At 39.7% G+C, this 20,978-nt stretch overlaps 1 protein-coding gene across 1 annotated transcript; it reads left to right on the top strand.

The window, feature by feature from the left end:
* The first annotated feature begins 18,288 nt into the window (after positions 1-18,288).
* LOC124149778 lies at positions 18,289-20,952 on the top strand. The gene is made up of 3 exons (XM_048385879.1): positions 18,289-18,791; positions 20,272-20,504; positions 20,949-20,952. The coding sequence occupies exons 1-3, from the start codon at positions 18,546-18,548 to the stop codon at positions 20,950-20,952; spliced, it is 483 nt and encodes a 160-aa protein (XP_048241836.1). The 5' UTR covers positions 18,289-18,545.
* Positions 20,953-20,978: the final 26 nt, after the last annotated feature.

Here is a 20,978-nt window from a genome sequence, read left to right as displayed (position 1 = left end):
CATTTTCTTCTATAAAAAACGCCTATTGACGAATGCCTTACATTTCTGAGAATATCAAGAAGTGCCTTTGCATACGTCCACTGAACTGGTACTGTGTACCGTTGACTGCCTTAAACTGAGACATAAACGACTGGAAAAACCTGAGGTGTTAAAAATGGAAAGAAACTGATAATTTGATCTCGAATTCACTACTGCCTTCAGCTTGCCTGAAACCAGCACTAGTATGTATATTTTTGTATTATCCATCACATGACAGAAATCTGTTCCAAAAGAGTTATTTAATTGCTTAAACATCCATCTAGCCGCTTATTCAACGCGTGTCCAATATTTATTTGCAGGCGACGTTGCCGTGAAGTACGACCCTCATAAGGAAGGATGGATTGAACAAGAGCTGATTTAGCAGCCACCTTATAAGCGCAGCTTAATGCTTTTCCCTTGTTATAACCTCCAGATCACCTTCCTATTAACGTCCAATATTTGCTTTAGTGGGTTACGCTCACTGCGCTTTGGAACAGAATTTGAATTCAAAATCATCAATGGTCATTATTTCAAAGAGCAATTTCAGAATTATAACCCACATTACGTTGTCGGTAATTTCTTAGTGAAATTCTAAAGACCGAAAATACAACGCAGAAAATAATTGTTCTTTACTATTTTGTTGCTCCAAGTGTAACACTAGCATTTCTGTCTGTACGCCTTGCATCACACGTGCTGCTATGATCTGTCTATACTACAACGAAAACTCAAAGGATGCAGTTGACATTTTGTTGTTGTCTCAAACTGACGTAGATGTACTAAAGCTTCAACATGTGTCAGTATCAGATTAAATTATAAGGAACAGTCCATGTTTCTGCATTCGCTACTATTTTAAATGATAAGGAAAGTTCTTCTCTCGAGTAGTTTCATATGGTGCTTTGCAGTTTAAAATGTCATTTCACACCAAATTGAATCACGAAATAAAAAAGAAAACTCAATTTATACTTTGACGCGGTCATCGTTCGTTGTTGAAAATAAATATTTGATGAAATATTAACCGTTTCTTGTGTATTTGAATTCGTGTTATCAGGTATGACACTACAGTAAACTACAGTTACATGTAAAACAAACTCAAAGTGACCACTGATTTTAGATCGTTAAATCCGTCAGTTCGTTATAAGCGTGTTCGTTATAAACGTAGTTTACTGTATATGTGTTTGATGCCATTGAGCACAAATCTGGGTCTTCCGTTAAAATGCATATGCAGCAACGAATGTACAGGATTTTTAGATTATTTTATATTAACCATGCTCTTTGGGTAGTTCAACTGTTTCATTGCATTGTGTCGGCACTTCAATGCTTGTCACAAACAATCATAGATAACGTCATCCACTGTTCTTGACGTCACAAGTTCAGCACTAGATCTCTATTGACTGTCTCTGCTTGTATTCGGCCACCCACATTTTCACAGAGGAGTAGTTATATCATACAGAAACACATACTTGTAACTTGGAGTTGTGTATTATCTGTCCGTCTGAGGCTCAGACTAGGTAAATCATTCGGAACAGATACTCCGTAATTGATCTTGGCACGTGGGTTATTCTCGAGCTATACAAGGTTGGCGTCATTACGTATTCACAAGTTCCAGAGTCACAATGACACAGGTGACAAGGTACAGTGAAATATATATTTGCGTAACCAAAAATATGTTGTACCCGCAGGCTCTCAATATGGCAACTCAGTGTGAATAATAACACTCAGTGTGAATAATAATAATAATAATAATAATAACAATAATAATAAAAATATCTGAACGACCACAGCATCGAATGTGTTGAGAAGGTAAGCAACCCTGTAGAGTCCTTTGCTTGGATGAGGTCGGCTGGCCTGAAAAGTGAAACAGAAGGCTTGCTGTTTGCTGCTCAGGACCAGTCACTTCACATTCGAAAGCGTCAATGTGTGATTTCGCATCAACATGTAAATATGAATGTAGATTAAGTACTTAATTTTAATGAGACTGTCCAACACATTGTCAGTGGATGCCCAGCTTTGGCACAAACACAGTATCTTAAGCGACATGATGGAGTGGCTCGATCATTTTATTACCGTCTTCGCCATGCTTGTGGTTTTTACACAGAGGTCCATCCATGGTACGACCCGGAATATGTTGGTTGGTTGGTTGGTTTGTTGTTTAACGCCGCACTCAGCAATATTCCAGCTATATGACGGCGGTCTGTAAATAATCGAGTCTGGACCAGACAATCCAGTGATTAATATCATCAGCATCGATCCACGCAATTGAGACCGATGACATGAGTAGTTGTGTGCAGGACTCTGGGACCGCTCCTAGCTTTTGATTGGTCGGTTTCTGTGTTGACGTCACTTCCGGTTTCGGTTTTGTCACGTGACCTCTGATGGCGTCTGATAAATGTAAACCATGATTCTGGCCTGTAGTGGTGGACTTAATCCTATAGCCGCCGTGCGCATCTGGCAACGAGTGATATTACCCTGTGGCTTATATGGATGTAATGTGTGGGGAAAACTATCCTTAAAGGAATATGAAATGCCGGAAATCACTCAACGCTATTTCTGTAAGAAATCCAGGGTTTTGATAAGCGTATGCCCAAAGAAATAGAGAGAGACACACACAATTGGTGTTATATCAGTACAAGGATACATTGATCAACAAAAGCTTTTGCTCCTTGGTAAGCTATGTAATTAAAACCTAATGTATATTTTCAAACAAATGTTTCTAGTCAGACTTGGACAGTTTATATATAAAACAACACTAGTTAATAAGAACAAATGGGACACGAAATCACTTACCTTTAGCATGCTACATCTTGTCTCCAAATATAATTTAGCTGACGAGGTTAATGATTATATAATGTGTTCAAATTTCATCAAGAAACGTTGCTGGGTCATCGACTGTGTATAAGCTCGTCTCAGTAAGTGTCCTGTCAGGAGACACTAGGGAGGCCATCCGTGCCTTTGCAGCACAGCACCTATGTGGGTGAGGAGTTAGTCTCTCACTATCAAACGGTCCTTTTCAGGGCCACCCATCTCTCCAGAAAGGATGCTTTTCATCCTTTGCTTTGACTACCCTCTCACCACCCACCGACCAAAACAAAAAAACACCAAAAAACCTCTTCCTCCTCCTCATCCTCCACCCTCCATCAATCCTCCTCCTACCTCCCCGCCTTCTCGCCTTTCCACCTTCCCAACTTCTCTCCTATATTGGAGGCGCCGTGCCGGATGGGGAGATGACCCCTCGGAACCGGACGTGCCGCAATTTTGGAGGTGCACACGCCTCCCGGAACCGAACGTGCCGCCATCTTGGAGGCGCGCGCCACCGGAACCGGAAGTGTCGCCATTTTGGATGCGCACGCATGACCCACAATGCCCTGCGCAGGTCACGTGACCTGATGACACCGAAACCGGAAGTGACGTCATCACAGAAGTCAGCGAGCCTGACCACCCGATCCCGTAAGTCGCTTTTACGACAAGCATAATCGCCTTTTACGGCAAGCATGGGTTGCTGAAGACCTATTCTACCCCGGATCGATCGATGCTCATGATATCAATCACAGGATTGTCTGGTCGAGAGTCGATTATTTACACACCGCCGTCATATAGCTGGAATATTGCTGAGTGCGGCGTTAAACAACAAACAAACAAACAGACTAGGACCCGTTTGGTCCCATTATGGTAGTTTTCATGTCAAACACTTTCGTTTTCATCTCTAGATTATGTGATTTAAATAATAAGAAGAATGTACGTTTTTCTTACAGAGGACATATTTTCGGCCAGTGGGTCAATGCATGTTTTTTTTCTGAAAGAAGGACCAAAAACACACTATTTTCAGTACAACTGGTATGTCAGGTTTTGAAACTGAGGGCAAATGGTTTTCTCAGTATTTCTGGGACGTGTTATGGTCAATTTCAAAATTCTAGCGATCCCGAAACAAGTCCATCCCGACGCTGAACCCTACCCAATAACACGGTCAGCCGCTAACCATGACGTCATTGATGAGGGGTAAAATGTGTCCATTCCTTTTATTCCATTACTATAATTTCTTCATCGGATCTGCATATTCTAAACAATTCTAAAACCTTCCTTTCTTTGAAAAAGTCAGTCAACATGAAAAATCTTTCCACACACACACACACACACACACACATATATATATATATATATATATATATATATATATATATATATATATATATATATATATATATATATATATATATTTTCCTTAACAACAAGAATCAACATCAGATGAGTATAACATTATACACCCCACTCTATACTGACTCCGAGCCGACCAGTCCTTGTTTTAGCCCTTTAATTCCGAGCACCTAATACCGTAACAACAAATACCATCTTTTAACGTCTTTGGTATGACGCGGCCGGCCGGGGATCTAAACCCGGACCTTCCACGCTCCGGGCGGACGCTCTACCGCTGGACCTCGGAGGTGGTCTTAAAGCTTTATAAACTCGTACACCCTTGTGAACACAAACTCGGCGGCAACACGACCAGGATTATAGGCTCGTTACATAAAGCCACCGTGGCGCTACTCAACATGAACACACATAGGGATCACACATTAATGATTCTTCATAAATGCACAGCAGACTGCAAAGCGCACGTGTTCTTTTGAATAAAAGCAACAAAATCCTGAAGATGTCACCGTTTGTACAATTTCGTCTAAATCATGAGTATGAATCTCTATTAAATACTGATGGTACCCCGAGTTCACGAAGCGGTGAGCGTGTCGGCCCCACCGGTGCCACAAACACCTAAAAACACACGGGAAGATATGGTACAAGTCAAAACAGGGTAATTGCAAATCCTGGCAAAGGGCACTTCTGACTGACGCCATCAAGATCTTCCTTCTTTCGTCTGACCAGTAGGTTTTTTCGTGCAGTGGCGACATATGGGTGGATAGTCTAACTTCAATTCCGGTTCCCGCACCTGTAAAATTCCTACATTCCATCAAATATTTATCACAGGTAATGATGGTAAATGCGCAACACACGTGTAGTTTGAACTTATATTCATATAATTTTCCAGGTTACATAGCATAAGCGGAAAGGGACATACGGATCTCTCGAATATCTTTGCATAGGTGATGAGTGCGTGAGATGAAAAAAATATGTTTTTTTCTCTTCAGGCTATTAATAACAGCTTTCAGTCTAAACAAAAGTACGCTGATTCTCTGGTCAACTTTTAATTCCATGATTGTTTGAAAGGCATTTCTAAGAAGTTGATGGATGACAAAGTTGACATATTTTATAGATACTTTTTTATTCTACTGTAATTGCCGCGATACAAGGAACAGATTATGATCACACCAAAATATATTTTCCCTAATTTAACTAAGCCCGCTGTGACACACACTTCAACATGAAATTTACCATTTTACAACATTTACATTTGTAATTGTTTGTTGTAAATTACGTTTTTTTGGTTTTATCTTTAGTTCACAATTACACTTTTATAGGCCCTATACACCATACAAATAAAACTGCAGCTCCAGTTGACAGCATGTGCTTTGCCTCGCACAAACATTTCACGGATAGCTAACGAGGACAAACCGTAATAATTATATTACACATTAAAAGAACCACACATAAAAGAACTAAGGTTGATATTTTCACAAAGTAAATTACTTTAATGTTAGTATATATGTCCATGAATGTATGCACATATGTATGTAAAAGAAGCAAATATAAAAGAATATATACTCAAAAACAAAAGTTCCTGTGACACCAATATTTTAGTGCATTTTTCAAACAAGTAAAGTTTGGTTTTCAATATTGTAGTACATGTATGGAATCAAGTCACAAAAACGCAACTGCTACAGAAAAGCATGCATTCGATGCAAAAGTTGACTTTTATGCAAGCCCAATGCATTTCACTACCAAAGAATGGGTATAAAAACATGTGCGTTAACGGGATTCCATATGCATTGTTTAGCATCGTGCTGACAACAACCACTCAGAAAAACAGCAAAATTACGCAATGATTTAACATTACGAAATGCAACGACTGTCCGAAAATGAGCGTCTGCGAGCCATTGGTATGCTTGAAGCAGGATCGAGTCAACGTGATGTTGCAAGACAATTTAACGTCCACAGAAAAACCATTTGGTGTTTATGGCAACGTTGGCAACAGACGAATGCAGTCAGAGACCATCCTCGGAGTGGCAGGCCACGCGTAACCAATAATCGACAAGACAACTGGATTCGAACAACTCACCTACGAAATCGATTCAAGCCAGCAACAGTGACTGAGAGAAGCATCCCTGGCCTTCGACGAATATCTTCACAAACCGTACGTCGTCGCCTCAGAAGTGCAGCGATTGTCGCCAGAAGACCCGCCAAACGTCCCATTTTGACAGGAAACCATCGTCAAGCACGTCTTCAGTGGTGTAGAGAGCGTCTACGCTGGACGGCCAAGCAGTGGGGACAAGTTCTATTCACTGACGAGTCTCGTTTTCACCTCAGCCACAGCGATGGACGGATTCGAGTGTACTGACGTCGCGGTGAACGTTACGTCAATCATTGTGTCATGGAAGAAGATCGGTTTGGGGGCGGCAGCGTTATGGTATGGGGTTGGATTACAGCAAGACAGAGGACCCGTTTGCTAGTGGTAGAGGGAAATCTCAATGGACAGCGCTACCGCGACGAGATGGGCCCTGTTGTTCTACCTTCTAGGCGTTGTCATGGCCCAGGCATTACCTTTCAACATGACAACGCCCGGCCTCATATTGCTCGACTTGTTCAGGATTCTCTTCAACAAAACAACGTGAATGTCATCCCCTGGCCGGCTCGCTCCCCTGATCTCTCATAATCGAGCACATGTGGGATGAGATGGATCGGCGCCTTCGACGTCAACCACGTGTTCCACAGACACTCCAGGAACTTCGAAACATTCTCCAGCAGATATGGACAGATATCCCACAGGACTTTGTGCGACGCCTGGTCCATTCCATGAGACAGAGATGTGTTGCTTGCATCGCAACCAGAGGTGGACACACACGCTTTTGATTTGTAAATAGACATTTTGGCATGTTCATGTTTTTTTAATGAAATCACGCATTTTCAGAAGTCAGTATGGCAAATTAAACCATCATTTGAACTCTTACAGGAGTCTTTTATCTGTTGCAAACCGAAATTGTTTCAGATTTGGTAAAAAATATAACTTTGCATTAAATCTTATTCAATGTCACAGAAACTTTTGTTGTTCAGTATATCTATAGTGATGCAGGTCTCATGTGTTTACCACTTTCACCCACGAGCACGGGTATGGTGCTGACAATCCTAGAAACATAATCGGGGCGAACCGGGATTCGAACCCACAATCATAGGTTTCTGGCGAATCGCGGCGCCTTAGGCGGCTGGGCCACTCGTACCAATTAAACATTCATAAACATGTTTAAGACATTGTATTCATACTTTGTTGTGAAACGCCACACTCAGTAATATTCCAGCTACCTGACGGCGTTCTGTAAATAAGCGAGTCTGTACCAGATAATCCTGTGATTGGCGTGGTGCGCATCGCTCCACACAATTGAGATACGATGACATGTATCAACCAAGTCAGCGAGCCTGACCACCCGATCCCGTTAGTCGCCTCTTCCGACAAGCATAGCCGCCTTTTATGACAGGTACGGATATACCTATTCTACCCCAGATCTTCATGGGACTTGCGTGTTTAAATATACATCGGGATAAAAGGTTTTAGAACTCGTTCATGAGTATACTTTACATATATTGTGTTTAGTGCTGTGGTTGGAAAATAGTCTTGCCAACTGATGGGTATTGGTGAACTTATAAGAATTTTCGGGGATGTGTAGAGATTTATGGAGAGTAAAGAATTTACATTTGAATAAACAATGATATTCATCAGCTACTACAGGGAAGGTACATAGTTGCCATGTTCGTTATTCTCGAGTGAGTGAGTGAGTATGGTTTTACGCCGCCATTAGCAATACTCCAGCAATATCACGGCGGGGGACACCAGAAATGGGCTTCACACATTGTACACATGTCGGGAATCGAACCCGGGTCTTTGGCGGGACGATCGAACGCTTAAACAACTAGGCTACCCGACCCCCACCTCCCCCCTCCTCTAGTGAGTGAGTGAGTGAGTTACAATTTAACGTCGCATCAGCATTATTTCAGCCATATAGCGACGAGAGTAAATTTATATTATTCAAAAATGAGTCATTGAATCAAGGTTATATCTAAAAACAAACTTTTTCAATTATATTTGGGCATGACAATATTATTTAAACAGATTAAAACACGGGCTATAGGTCACCAGTAACCAAAGCTAGTCCACCACGCTGGGTATCATGGGGACTTACAGTAAACTAACCAATATAAAAACATACTCAGCAATAAGTTGGCTTTAAACACTGGCTGGTGATACTAGTAGTTATATCGATTATGATAGTTGTTGAGGAGAGATAATAAAAACAAACCAACATCTTTTTCGGGTCATGTGACATGAACACAAATCATATGAACGCCACATGCTTCGCGGATATCAGATCGTGGCATTCGTTTCACGTGCAGAAAATGGATTCTGACACGTGATCCATTGCAATCGTCAGTGAAGGCTTTCCGTTCGTTGGGGCAAGACACACTTTACTTCCGTGGTCGGAGACCAAATTCGCGGTCCTTACAGAAGTAAAGTGTGTACTTGCTCCTTGAGTTAGTTATTCATTCATTCCTACATTCCTGATCATGTAAGTACCATAGCTTTTGTATTTTCGTTTATTCATTAAGAGAATCACGTTTAGTTCCCATTTTTATCTATAATTTCAAGTGGAGTCGGGGGCACGGGTGGCCCAGTCGGACAGGTGGACAGGTGGTCGTCGCCTTCTACTGCGCAACAATAGTATTACAAAGTCGCACAGTGGGACACTAATTTTTGTGTACTTCAACCTCCTGGATAGAGCCTTCAGTAATGTCAGTTGATAATAGCATCCCACCAAATTTAAAAAGAAGCAATTAATTATTCACGGACATGTTTAAAAATATTTTTACAAACCAATTTCTTTCAAGTAACTGAGAATTTGATGCCCGTTTACACCAGGTCGGGGAAAACCCCCAACTGGTGACAATGAACCCAACTGGTGTCAATACCCCTAACTGATAGAATAAACTGGTCCTGTGTTAGGGATTCCGCTGGCAAATGACATCTGAATGAAATAATGGCGTATAACTACTTCCGATTGAATATGGAAATGATATTTAGCCTCAACCCAGACGTTATTACGTGGCGCACGAGAACAGACGAACTGTGCTCTGACGAACGTGCAAATGCTGACAACCTCAGTTGGAGAGAGCACTGAAAAGCACATGTTATAGCCACTCCGCACTTGTTCCGCCAAGCTACAGGCGGTTTCCTTGTCTAACGAGATAAGTACTCAGAAAAATACAATGAAAAAAATATAACACCCCAACTTAATTACTTACTTACTAAGCCTTCATAATATCCGCAAATTTGATGTTGTCACATCTGTTCCAGCGCCGTTATACGCTACATAAAAGCAATAGAAAATGAAAGGAATATTCTTTAAATGCATTATCACCGTGGCACTATATTTGCTGTCTGTGCCCTGTAGTTGTCATCCGAATGTTGACAATAAAGACGTCAAACTGAATTAACACAACCACCACAATAGCTGGCATTGTGTATAGACCAACCTGTAGTGGAGTGCGGTGTCCAAACGCTAGCACATGTTGATATAATATATTTCATTTACAAGGAGGGTAATTCATAAGTGGTAACAATACAACAAACTGCAAAATAAAACTTGTAGTAATTATTCCTAATTGCTAAAACCAATCCTTCATGTATACAAATCGAGACAATGTACTTACAATAAAAAAATCCCCATATTATTCAGGCGTTTCCAGTGTGTATTGACCACCTACAACTCTTAACGTCTACTTCGGAAACTGCATTTGCCAAAGGCAAACGTATATTGATACGGGCTGTAATTTATTTCAAAGAAATATTTAAAAAATTATTCAAAATACATATATATACCTAAAAAATAATTTAACTCCATAAATGAAAGTGTTTTGAGCGTTGCGACATTTCTGAACATTATTAACATCTGTCATTATTGTTTCAGATTTTCCTAGCTGTTTGCTGTCTGTGAACAACAGTACACCTACCTTCGCCCTAACCTGCACTTGGCCACTGGCTAACGTATGTTGAAACAGATTATAATTCATGAAAACTGTAACAAGTGCATATGCATATATGTTGTCTATATCCCATCTTCCCGAGGCAAGAGAGTTAACTGACTTTTAAAGTCCAGTTTCCACCCTTGCCGAACTAGGCTGGAATTCCTGGGTTCGATCGTAGCGCCACCAGTGGTTATTACGAGGTATGTCCTTTCTATGCCTCTCCTATTGACCAATCAGATTCAACCTCTCGTATCACTAGCATTTGCTTCAAACAAAACGGGACCCGTGAAGATTCCGGGGTAGAATAGGTCTTCAGCAACCCATGCTTGCCGTAAAAGGTGACTAACGGGATCGGGTGGTCAGGCTCGCTGACTTGTTTGATGCATGTCATCGATCCCAAATGCGTGGATCGATGCGCATGATATTAATCACTGGATTGTCTGGTCCAGACTCGATTATTTACAGACCGCCGTCATATAGCTGGAATATCGCTGAGTGCGGCGTTAAACAACAAACAAACCAATCAAACAAAACGGTGGCGCCCAGTCAAGACGATCTGATTGATAATCAAGATCTATATTGTGATAAAACGAGTCTTACATCGCGAAGTGCATCAAATCACGTGAGCACCTTGATTAAAAGCATGAACAGATTTAGAAAATCTTGTGTTGACAACTAGTTAGCGGTGTACATGTTTTGCAAATCCTGCAGTCGACCGAAATCTGCATGACACTTTACGAACCGGATTTCGATTTCGGTGCGCGATTTTGATTGGACTATGAATAGACTCGTTAGTCCAGCCAAAATGTAACTCCATAATACCAGCCTAGTTCGGCAAGGGTGGAAACTGGACTTTTATAGTCAGTTTACTCACTTGCCTCGGGAAGATGTCTATATCCATACTTACTTAAAACTAGTGTGGCTAGTGCATGAAAACATACAATAAGGTAAAGAATCACTGTGGACATAATAGAAAACGACATCATAATCATATTTATTTGTATTAACATTTCATGTTATAAATACATATGGAGATAAGGAGCATTAAAATGTGCCTGCGAGAAACGTAATGGTATATTCTTGGTGTTTCAGATTCTTGAATACTGCTATCTCATCATACCGTAGTTCCAGAGATCAAAGAGCATCCTCTTCTACGCAATTGCAACTGAGGGGTAAATACAACATTTCACTTCATATTATCTCTCAACGTGATTCCGATATGGATGCCCTGACAATGTATGTTTAGTAGTTGACTTAAAATTAATTGCTGTATGATTAGTATACATATTAAATAATGCCATATCAACTTATATAATACATTTTGCAGCTCATGGATTTCCCCCAACTAAAACAACTTGGCTTAAGTGCCATTATTGCTTCGCCAGCATCACACAAGCTGGAGCGGCTCAGTCCCTCAACAATCACCAATGGATAAGTAATAGAGCTAGAACGGTTGAAGCCAAATTGGGGCACTTTTAACACTTGGCTTACTATTATATCCGGTGGGAAGTACGTGCCAATATGAAACCAATAACTTTCGGCGGTATATTCAATAACTTATTACAACCCAAAAGAAGCTAGGCAAAAAGAAAACTCCTACTCTTATCAATAACTTGACACAGTTCCTTTTCACCCCTTTCCAGTTACCAAAATCCCCCAATGCACTCTCTGACAACTGAAATTCCTATATCACTACCTGAACCCACTCCCTTGCAGCACTTTGCACAAGACAATGTCTATTGTAAAAGCACAGAACGCTAGCAACTCCCAATTGTGTAGACGTACCCCAACACAGTATCCCCCAAACAGAACCTTCAGTGCAAATACAACCTGTATGGTCACGTACAAAACGAAAAAATGTTTCCTCAAGTTCAGTCTTCAAAAATACATGTACTTACACCAAGTACAGAGAGTGTCCAAGTAAAGTTGACTAAAACCCCAAATCAATTAAAGTTAATGTCAGAACAATCCAGTAGGGATATTAAGTTTCTCCAGAGTAACATGCAGAAATTGTATGAGGAAAACAACCATGGAGGCAGAAATACATTATGTTCAAAGGCAGGTAAAGAAGATGAAAGCACAACTTAATTGTAAATCGAATCAGGTAAATATTTACCGAAAGAGTATTGAAATTAAAACAAATAAGAAATGAAAAGGTGAAAGGTTCTTGCAAACATACCTTTATGCAGAAATGCACAAACTGCTGTATGTTGAGACAAGATAGAGAAAAGTATTTCTGAAGAAAACATGTTGAATGATGTCACCTTTCACAAAGGCATGATTTCCTTAAAGAATAGTAATAGCTACAGGAATGAAACAAAGATGTGTGTTTTGACTCTTCAGTCGGAAAATGTAGGATATGATCACGTCCCTAACGTCATGAAAGCCATATTAAATGTCGTTGGATTAAAAGCAGACGCCCTTCCCCCCAAAAAACCTGTGTAGCTTACATAGCAGCAATGAGATTGCCCCTGAGCCACGCCCATATGGATGCTACCATCAAGGACAGTCATACCACCCTATACACTGATGAGACATCCAAACATGGACAACAATATCAGACATATGTGCCTACCAATCAGCACCTAACCCCAATAACCCTTGGAATGCGTGCAATTCCAAACAAGTCCGCTCAGACAACAGTAAACACACTGAAAGAAATCATTGATGACGTCAATGTCATATCTGGTAAAGGGTCATATATCATTGCCAATATCAAAAATACAATGTCAGACCGTGCAGCTACAGAGAATACATTATTAAAAGAATACAAAAAAGACGCGTTACCTGTCATTGAAAGTGAGTGGGATTCATTGTCCCAGGAGGAACAAGTAGATACGGGGAACATTGACAACTATTTTTGTGGACTCCATCTTCTTGTGAACATGGCAGAAAAATGCACCAACACTCTACTTGAGTTTGAATCTAAAGAATAAAATACCAAACTTCAAACATCTGTCATAGACTTGGTCCGCATGGCGTGGAACACTTTTTCAAGAGGGGATGAGAAAAGCGGTTGCTATGAAAGTGTCAACATATTTCTTACTTCCAGAGGTAGGAAAACGAATTTTACCAACTTTCGTGGCAATCGCTTTAACATCCTTTCACAGTGCAGCTGAAGTGTACCATGTATATGATGACCTGAAAGATTTCTTACATACATGTTTTACTCCAGAAACAAGGAACCGTCTTTTGACATCCATTTCATCATCATTGGTATCAGAGCTCTGCATATCCGGATGTCGTGCCCTTGGTCTCTTGGATAAGTTGCTGATAAAACCACTTTGGCGTATTCTTGAGGCCAAGGACAGGACAATCCTAGATATGAATATTTTATATGACACTTATCAACCGGCTCAAGTCACTGGACATCCCAAGTTGTATGAAAGGGGATGCCGAGGTTCTTCCATACGAGAAGAAACCCACAGATAAACCGGATTCTGTGCTTGAAGCCCTCACAACCTCATGTCATAATGACGTCACCACCCATCTCATCCTGGAGAATATAATACCAGACATCACATCACTTCTACGGCGCCTTCTGGCAGATCAGCTCCCTGGAGGCATTCATTGGAACAAAACTTCACAATCACATCCACATTGCATGTCATCTTTAAAACACAAGAAACTCACGGAATCTGTATTTGGTCAGTTTGATCACATAAAGCACAACAAACCATCTTCATCCGTTTACACTCAGGAATCACATCACTTTCAATGTCAACAGGGTTAATGAGTGGATAGCCACTCTATCACATGATTCCCAACACAATGTCTTCAAACATGCCTCAAAACTTAAAAAACATCCCTCGCCCAATTCAAACATCGCAAATTAATTATTCAGCAACAAAAGCAGGATGCCCTCAAACGGAAACAAGAGGCAGTTGCTCGTGAACTTAAAAGACGGCAAAGTAAATATGATGCCCACCAAGAATCAATTGATACATGGACTGTGGCAGTCCCACAATAAAGTGGACGACCGTTTGAATCAATATCGGTCAAAGGAGCCTATGGAGGCACTGAAGTGTCAAATTCGTTTCCGAAATAAAGTTCTAAAACAAAACCCCGAAAATCCTCTTCTGTTAGTTTTCTAACAATAAAAAAACATTTGACCTTTCAACTCTCACTAACAATCTAAACTGTTTAATATCTCTGGCAGCTTCTAAGAACACTGGTGAGGGTTCCACAAGGAGTATTCTTGTTGGAGAGAGGGTGAATCATGTATGGGATGTCGAGGGTAATTTACAATGGTTTCCGGGGATGGTCATTTCCCAAGTACCGGGGTATTTAAAATGGCACAATATCGTCTGACAACGAACCAGAAAAAGTGTACACATTCACTTTATTTGACGATCTGGAGAAAGGCGATCTGCACATTTTGCCCAGCGTAAGTTTCATGATATTGTATTATTATCACCACCCCTCTGGCACATAGGGCAGGCTCTTTCGTCACAATACACATTTTTTCGTCACATACCTATTTCATTATTTTCATATTCACTTCATTATTACTGATTACCTTATGCGTGCGACTACATACTAAAGAACTCATGGAAATAAAAAAAAACTGTTTTGCTGGATTTAACAATCGACACAAAGCATTACGTAGATGTAAATACGAAATAACAAAACTGGAAAAGTACTAGTCTGGATTTTCTAGTTTTATCTCAGTGCTCAATACAAAATGTACTTTACAGGAAGTAATTTGTAGGCACTTTCAACATTCAAAAATAAAACTAAGTCCAAATTGACATGGCAGAAACAGGCTATAGGCATTATGCAAATTAGCCTGGAAAAAAAGTTATCAAAACAATAAAAATAACAGCTATGTTTATGTACATAATAATAATGACATGTAAGTTGTTGTTTGAGAAGGGAATATGTTACTTTTACGTTCTGATATTTTGACGATGATTCACTATCCCACAATGCCACTCACAAATCTCTAACCACTGACAAATCACATGCACGTGGGTTTCAAGCACCGGTTTTCACCTGTCGTCAAGGTGTCATAGGTCATGGACATTCACCTTGATCTACTTACACCTGGTTATGCTCAGTTTCACAATAGTCTGTTTTGTTCATATTTTTACACTTTTACGTGTAAAAAGACATAAAAACCTTTGATACGCTGTATTTGTGCCAAGGCCCAATTAGTACTAATTGAGTTGTTTGAATATTTATATATTTTGTATAACTGCATTTATTTAAAATCTGAGACCGAAAAAAGTTGTTTTTTTTCATTTCCGTGAGTACTTTAGCATATATGGTTTTCTGTGAGTGCGTGCATATATATAAATATTATGTAACTATTACATACATAAATATTTATGTGATTATACATCTATATATGTTACATGTATCTCTCTCTCTATTGTGCCTGATATTTAGAACTTTACTCTAAATGTGTGTATAGAACTTTATTATCACTTAATACTTGTCTGCATAATTGATATATTTAATAACATCTCATATTTTCAATTATATATACATTTTTTCTAAGATTTCGTATGTTTATGTGTGTGAGCATCCTATTTACAAATGTTCACATTATCAGAGGAAATGTATCTACAGTTTGTATTTCTGTTTAGCCAGTCTGTGCGATATATTTTTGCCACAACGTATGCTCCCTCATTTACGCGCATGTTAGAGTTATTTCCCTTTTAATATCAGCTTCCGGTATGACTTTCAGATCGCCTCAGTGACAGGGGAAGCCTCCGTGCAGACGTACACCCAGAAAGGACCTGTATGGCAATAATAATTGGTAACATTATATATTTTTTACATGTTTTCGCTTTATTACGTTCATATGGACAAATGAGCACACAAATTGCAGTCTATTTGAAAAATATATTGAAAATCCCGGAATTCCTATCTTAAGGTGAGTTTTTGTTCCCATGTATCGGTTTCTACCGGGAATCTATGATTACAAGTTATAAATTTATTAGAGGGATATGTGTTGTGGCTAGTTAAGAGGTATTTTTCAAAGGAGAACTAGGGTTTGATATACTTATATAGATCGCCTTTAGAAAAAGATGATATTGCATCGCCATTCTTGAAGAAACTTGTCCTTTAAAGTGTCTTCGATCAGGTCGGGGAAAACCCCCAACCGGTGTCAATACCCCTAACTGATAGAATAAACTGGTCCTGTTGGGCTATAAAAACATGCGATTTTTATCCGTGCGTTGTCTGTACTACTTCGCGCATGTTGGTGGGTATAAAATACATGTCAATGTTCATTACGAAAACTTCTTTCATTCATCGATTCTTCTGAGTACCCCTCCGCCATTTGGACACATCCTGTGCCAAAATCAGTCAAAAAGACAACATTGAAAGTCAAAAATTACCTGAAATGTACTTTGTCAACCCTCTCTCCGTCCACCATGCTTCCTACTCTGCCACGCCACCTGCAGTCCCGGCAAGGGAGGTAACGCCCAAATCTTGAGCCAACGCCCACTAAAACTATGGTAGACAATACATGCCACGTGGAAACCGTGGTTGGTCGCAGAAATGAATGAAGCGTTCGTAATTTGGACATATGCTTTTACGTCGCTTACCTTGGATTTACAGTTTGGAGTATTGTTTTTAAATGTCCTGGTTGCCAACATTAAGCCATAAAAGAAAACAAGTGTAAAAAAATAAAATTTAATACTATTTATTGTAATGTTACAGGTATATATCTTAAAAGTACAACATGGGCAGAAAATGCAGTTGCAGCGAACACGAAATCTTTTCTAAACATCGAGAGTTCCAAGTGTATCTAATTAAATCAAGAAAATTCCCCCCAAAAGTAGAAGAAAAACCAAAAGAACTAAAGTACCTTCAACAAAGATCAACCTACCTGTGCACTGCCTGTGCGAAGTATACATATGAAAAATTAATCTCCATTCCTGAAGCAGAGAAACTGAAGGAAAACGTACAAAGTGTTGGATGATTTGTCCAATGATAACCTGTGGGAGTATGAATTCACTTCTTTGTCATGTGGCCTTGGCAGCTACATCCATTCCCAATTAGAAGCTGACATAAAAAAGGTTGGAGATCAATATAAATCTTCAATTTTTGATGACAATTTAAACATTCACGACTGGTTGAAAAGTCGAAATGTTCTCTTGTTGACATTCTAAGGTGCATTAGTTTGTCACACAGTTGAGCATACCGACAGTTTTGAATCTTCAAAGAAAACTGTCATGTAATATCAAGATGTGTGGAATTTCTATATTTTGCTGTCCTTCCCACAATCATCTAGCCGATATCATTTGCAATTTCCCTACTCACTTTATTCATATCTGGTAGCAAAAACTGTTAATGTACTTATTTCCACCACACCCTGTGGTTCCTATCTATCACCAGCAGTGACATCCAATGTTGTCCCCAATTATCACCAATCGCTTGGTTACAAGTTTGAATTTGGGCGATGATATGGCACAGGCTTTGGATGTAGCTAGTAACACGTTTCATCATGAATTGTCTTCATTAGTGGATACATTCTTGGAAAGCAGGTTGTACATAGTTCTTAACAGCTTGACATGTAGAAATGGTTTATTCGGTGACAATATTGATGAATGTACATTCATTTTCCAGTGGTTCCTTTAAGAAAAGGGATGATCCTTTTGTTTTTTTACCTCTGGCCATCCAATTATTCAACCTGAAATTTGTCTGGGTGATCCAGCCACGGTCATTCCTGCATCATATGATAGCCTTCAAACTGTTCTGGATAAGATATGTTCAGACAGTGATTTCGGTATAAGTAGAAAGTGGCAAGTTCTCGGATGCGAGGGTTCTCCCTACAATTTATTAAGCAGAGTGCTTACTAAATGGCACAAATGTCCAGTTTGTCAGGCTATTGTCAAAAAGGGCTTGCAGGGTTTGATTAAGCACCCCAATGATGATTTTGTTGTAGATGGCAGTCACCCACTTTACAAGCACATATTGGTTGTACCTGGAGCAGGACACATTGAGATAAATGGTGTGAGGTCAATTTTCAAATTTCTATGGTGGCCATATCTACAACATGTTGCAAAGTTGCTTGGCTTCTCTTCACCAGCTGCGGTCAATATGGCCTAGTCAGCCACCAACCACCACAAGTCTTGGGAAATGCTCCTTATTTTTCTATATGGTTCCACAGACGAACTTTTGTATAGTTTCTTACTGTCAAAGGCACCTGATCATCATTTGTGCACTATCTCTGCATTTCATGCTTGGCTCAAGCAACATAAATCCCAATGTTAAATTCCTGTCCGGCACTTTGTTGGAACTCATCATTCCATTATTCATATATCGTTCTGCTGTTAGGAGAAACAACAGCCAAGCAATGACACGGCCGGGATTCATTTTCAAGGCTTTTTTATGCAATGAATAACACCTATCAAGAACTCATTCTACGAGATGAAATGATGAGACTACAAGCCCCACCAGAAATTGTAACTTATCTTAATACTTGTGAGGTAATTTCTCCCTCTGGTCATCACAGTAAAGTTGAAGGTGGTTACTTTGTATTGGAGAATATAAACAGAAAAGTGAAAATGTTGATGCCTCCAGGTGTACCCACAGATAATGCCTGGCTGAGGAGCTGCAGAAATCTTCCCAAATTGGAACAGGTAAGAAATGGTCAGGTACGTCTCAAATACTAATGGCGAAGGATTATGGGTAATTTGAAGTGGTATAAATAGAATATAACAAAGACACATGAATTATTTAACCATAAAAAGGTAAGAATAAAGTAAATTATAACATGCCGTTATGTACATAGCAGCGTAAAAGTTGTTTTTTTTAATTCTTAGCAATGTATTATTTAATTATGTACTTTTAATTGTACTAAAATGAACATGTGCAGCTTTAGCACCTTTGGTAGCGTCGCTGACTACGGGTGAAGCGTATGCGAGTTCGTATCCGATCCTGGAGGAATTTTTTAATATTTTATATATGTACAAGAACATGTATTATGCAAAATAAGAAATTTCTTTTTCTTCATAGTAATACTTATAAAGAAAGATTTTTTTCTAGGACAAAAATAACGAAAATCATGATAATTTATTTTTATTTACACCTTTCAATTTTGTTGTGCTCTGGGCACAGATAGGTGATGTTTTTTAAATCTGCCACTTTCTTTGCATAAATGCCGATGTATTCACAATGCACCCAATAATTGCACAGGGATTTCTTAAAGTCACAACCAATCCACTTTGCGTTATTGTCCTCAGGGCACCCAAACACTGTCACAAATGGGACAAATAGTTTGATTTCGACTGGTTTGTTTTTTGTTTACTTCTCTTGCTTGATCTTTTTTTGTGAGGTCGTGTCCGTTGTGGTTTCAACCGTTGGTGTTCTTGGTTGGGAGTTAGTGACAGAAGTAGATAGTTGGGGGTTTGAAGTAGAACAAAAAGTTTGGGAATTTGGAAGTGGTTCAGGAGAAGTTTGTGTAGCAACATGAGAGGGTGTGGAAATTGGTGAAACCAGGGTTTGTGATAGATGGGTGGGTTTGGTTAAATTAATAGTTTCATTGTTATTGGGGAAAACGTTTAAGCTGGAAAAAAATGAAACTAAACATTACTAAATGCATATTTTTTGTTCATTAAACCTACATAATGTTTTCAATTTATCAAAAGTTGATACAATTTATAGTATATGACAACATATGAAATACCCTTTGTACCCATTGATACCCAGGTGTGGTCACCTGACTGGGATCACTTGCATCAGATCCTTTGATCTCCAAGTAGGCTTCAGCCCCATTTGTTTTATGTAACTCAACCACCTAAAACGACTCTAAAGGGGGCTTAGGTGGCCCAGTCGTCTAAGGCGCCGCGATTCGCTGTGCAGAGTTGCGTCCCTTGGGCACTCCAGAAACCTATGATTGTGGGTTCGAATCCCGGTTCGCCCCGATTATGTTTCTAGGTTTGTCAGCACCATACTCGTGCTCGTGGGCTCACCGAAGTGGTAAACGTCTGAGACCTGCATCACTTCGTGCTTTCCTCACACAGCTGACACGCCGCGATATAACTGGAATACTGTTAAAAGCGGCGTTAAACCCAACTCACTCACTAAAAACACTCTAAAATCAATAATTTTGTATAACAGATGAAAAACAACATACTGATGGCAGTTGGTGCTGAGTTATCAGTACCATTTCAAACTGTCACTGACAATTCCCTGTCGCCGGAGACAGAAGGGTGGAGATCGTGGCTTCGACAAAGCAACCATTTACAGGCAAGCCCTTGCACACCCCACCTAACAGGCCTGGACGAAGAGCACCTGTTAGATCCAGATGTACAGCAGTGGCTCGACATTGCAACAAACAGGAGAAAATATAGGTATTTATATATACCCCACTTTTTTAATATATATATATATATAATCTCACTCTCTCAGTATCTCTCACTCTGGCACGCACGCACGCACGCACGCACGCACGCACGCACGCACACGCACATTACTTTTTTGCGTTTATCAGGAAAATAGTAACATTTATTTCCCAAATATTTTTCTGAGAAATAATGATTAAGGAGAACCTGCTAGAAAAGGGTGGAAGACCCAGACTTGAGAAACTCATTACCCCAGAAGAGCGCAAAGAGTCAGAAAAGCCCACCAAAATGACAATTGCACAATTGGTGGAAATCCTCCAGAAGAAATTTAAAAGCATTCCGGTTCGTTTTAAGGTTTACACAGACGTATTAAAAGGTGGCAATATTCAGTAAATAATTTTCTGAATTCAATTTTTCTAGTTATCATAATGTACTATGATATATTGATACCAGTTAGGGGTATTGACACCAGTTAGGGTCCAT

Source organism: Haliotis rufescens, unplaced genomic scaffold (genome assembly GCF_023055435.1).
Source record: "Haliotis rufescens isolate VD_foot unplaced genomic scaffold, xgHalRufe1.0.p SCAF_6, whole genome shotgun sequence".
Lineage (NCBI taxonomy): Eukaryota > Metazoa > Mollusca > Gastropoda > Lepetellida > Haliotidae > Haliotis > Haliotis rufescens.
The sequence above is the reverse complement of the archived record's forward strand: the minus strand, read 5'-3'. Positions and strand labels throughout refer to the sequence as shown.

What these genes read in the sequence shown, in the direction of transcription:
- LOC124149778 (XM_048385879.1), top strand. Translation starts at nt 18,546, where the DNA reads ATGAATAACACCTATCAAGAACTCATTCTACGAGATGAAATGATGAGA. An exon ending in ATCTTCCCAAATTGGAACAG is followed by an intron (nt 18,792 to 20,271) that starts GTAAGAAATGGT and finishes TTTGTATAACAG; the next exon opens with ATGAAAAACAACATACTGAT.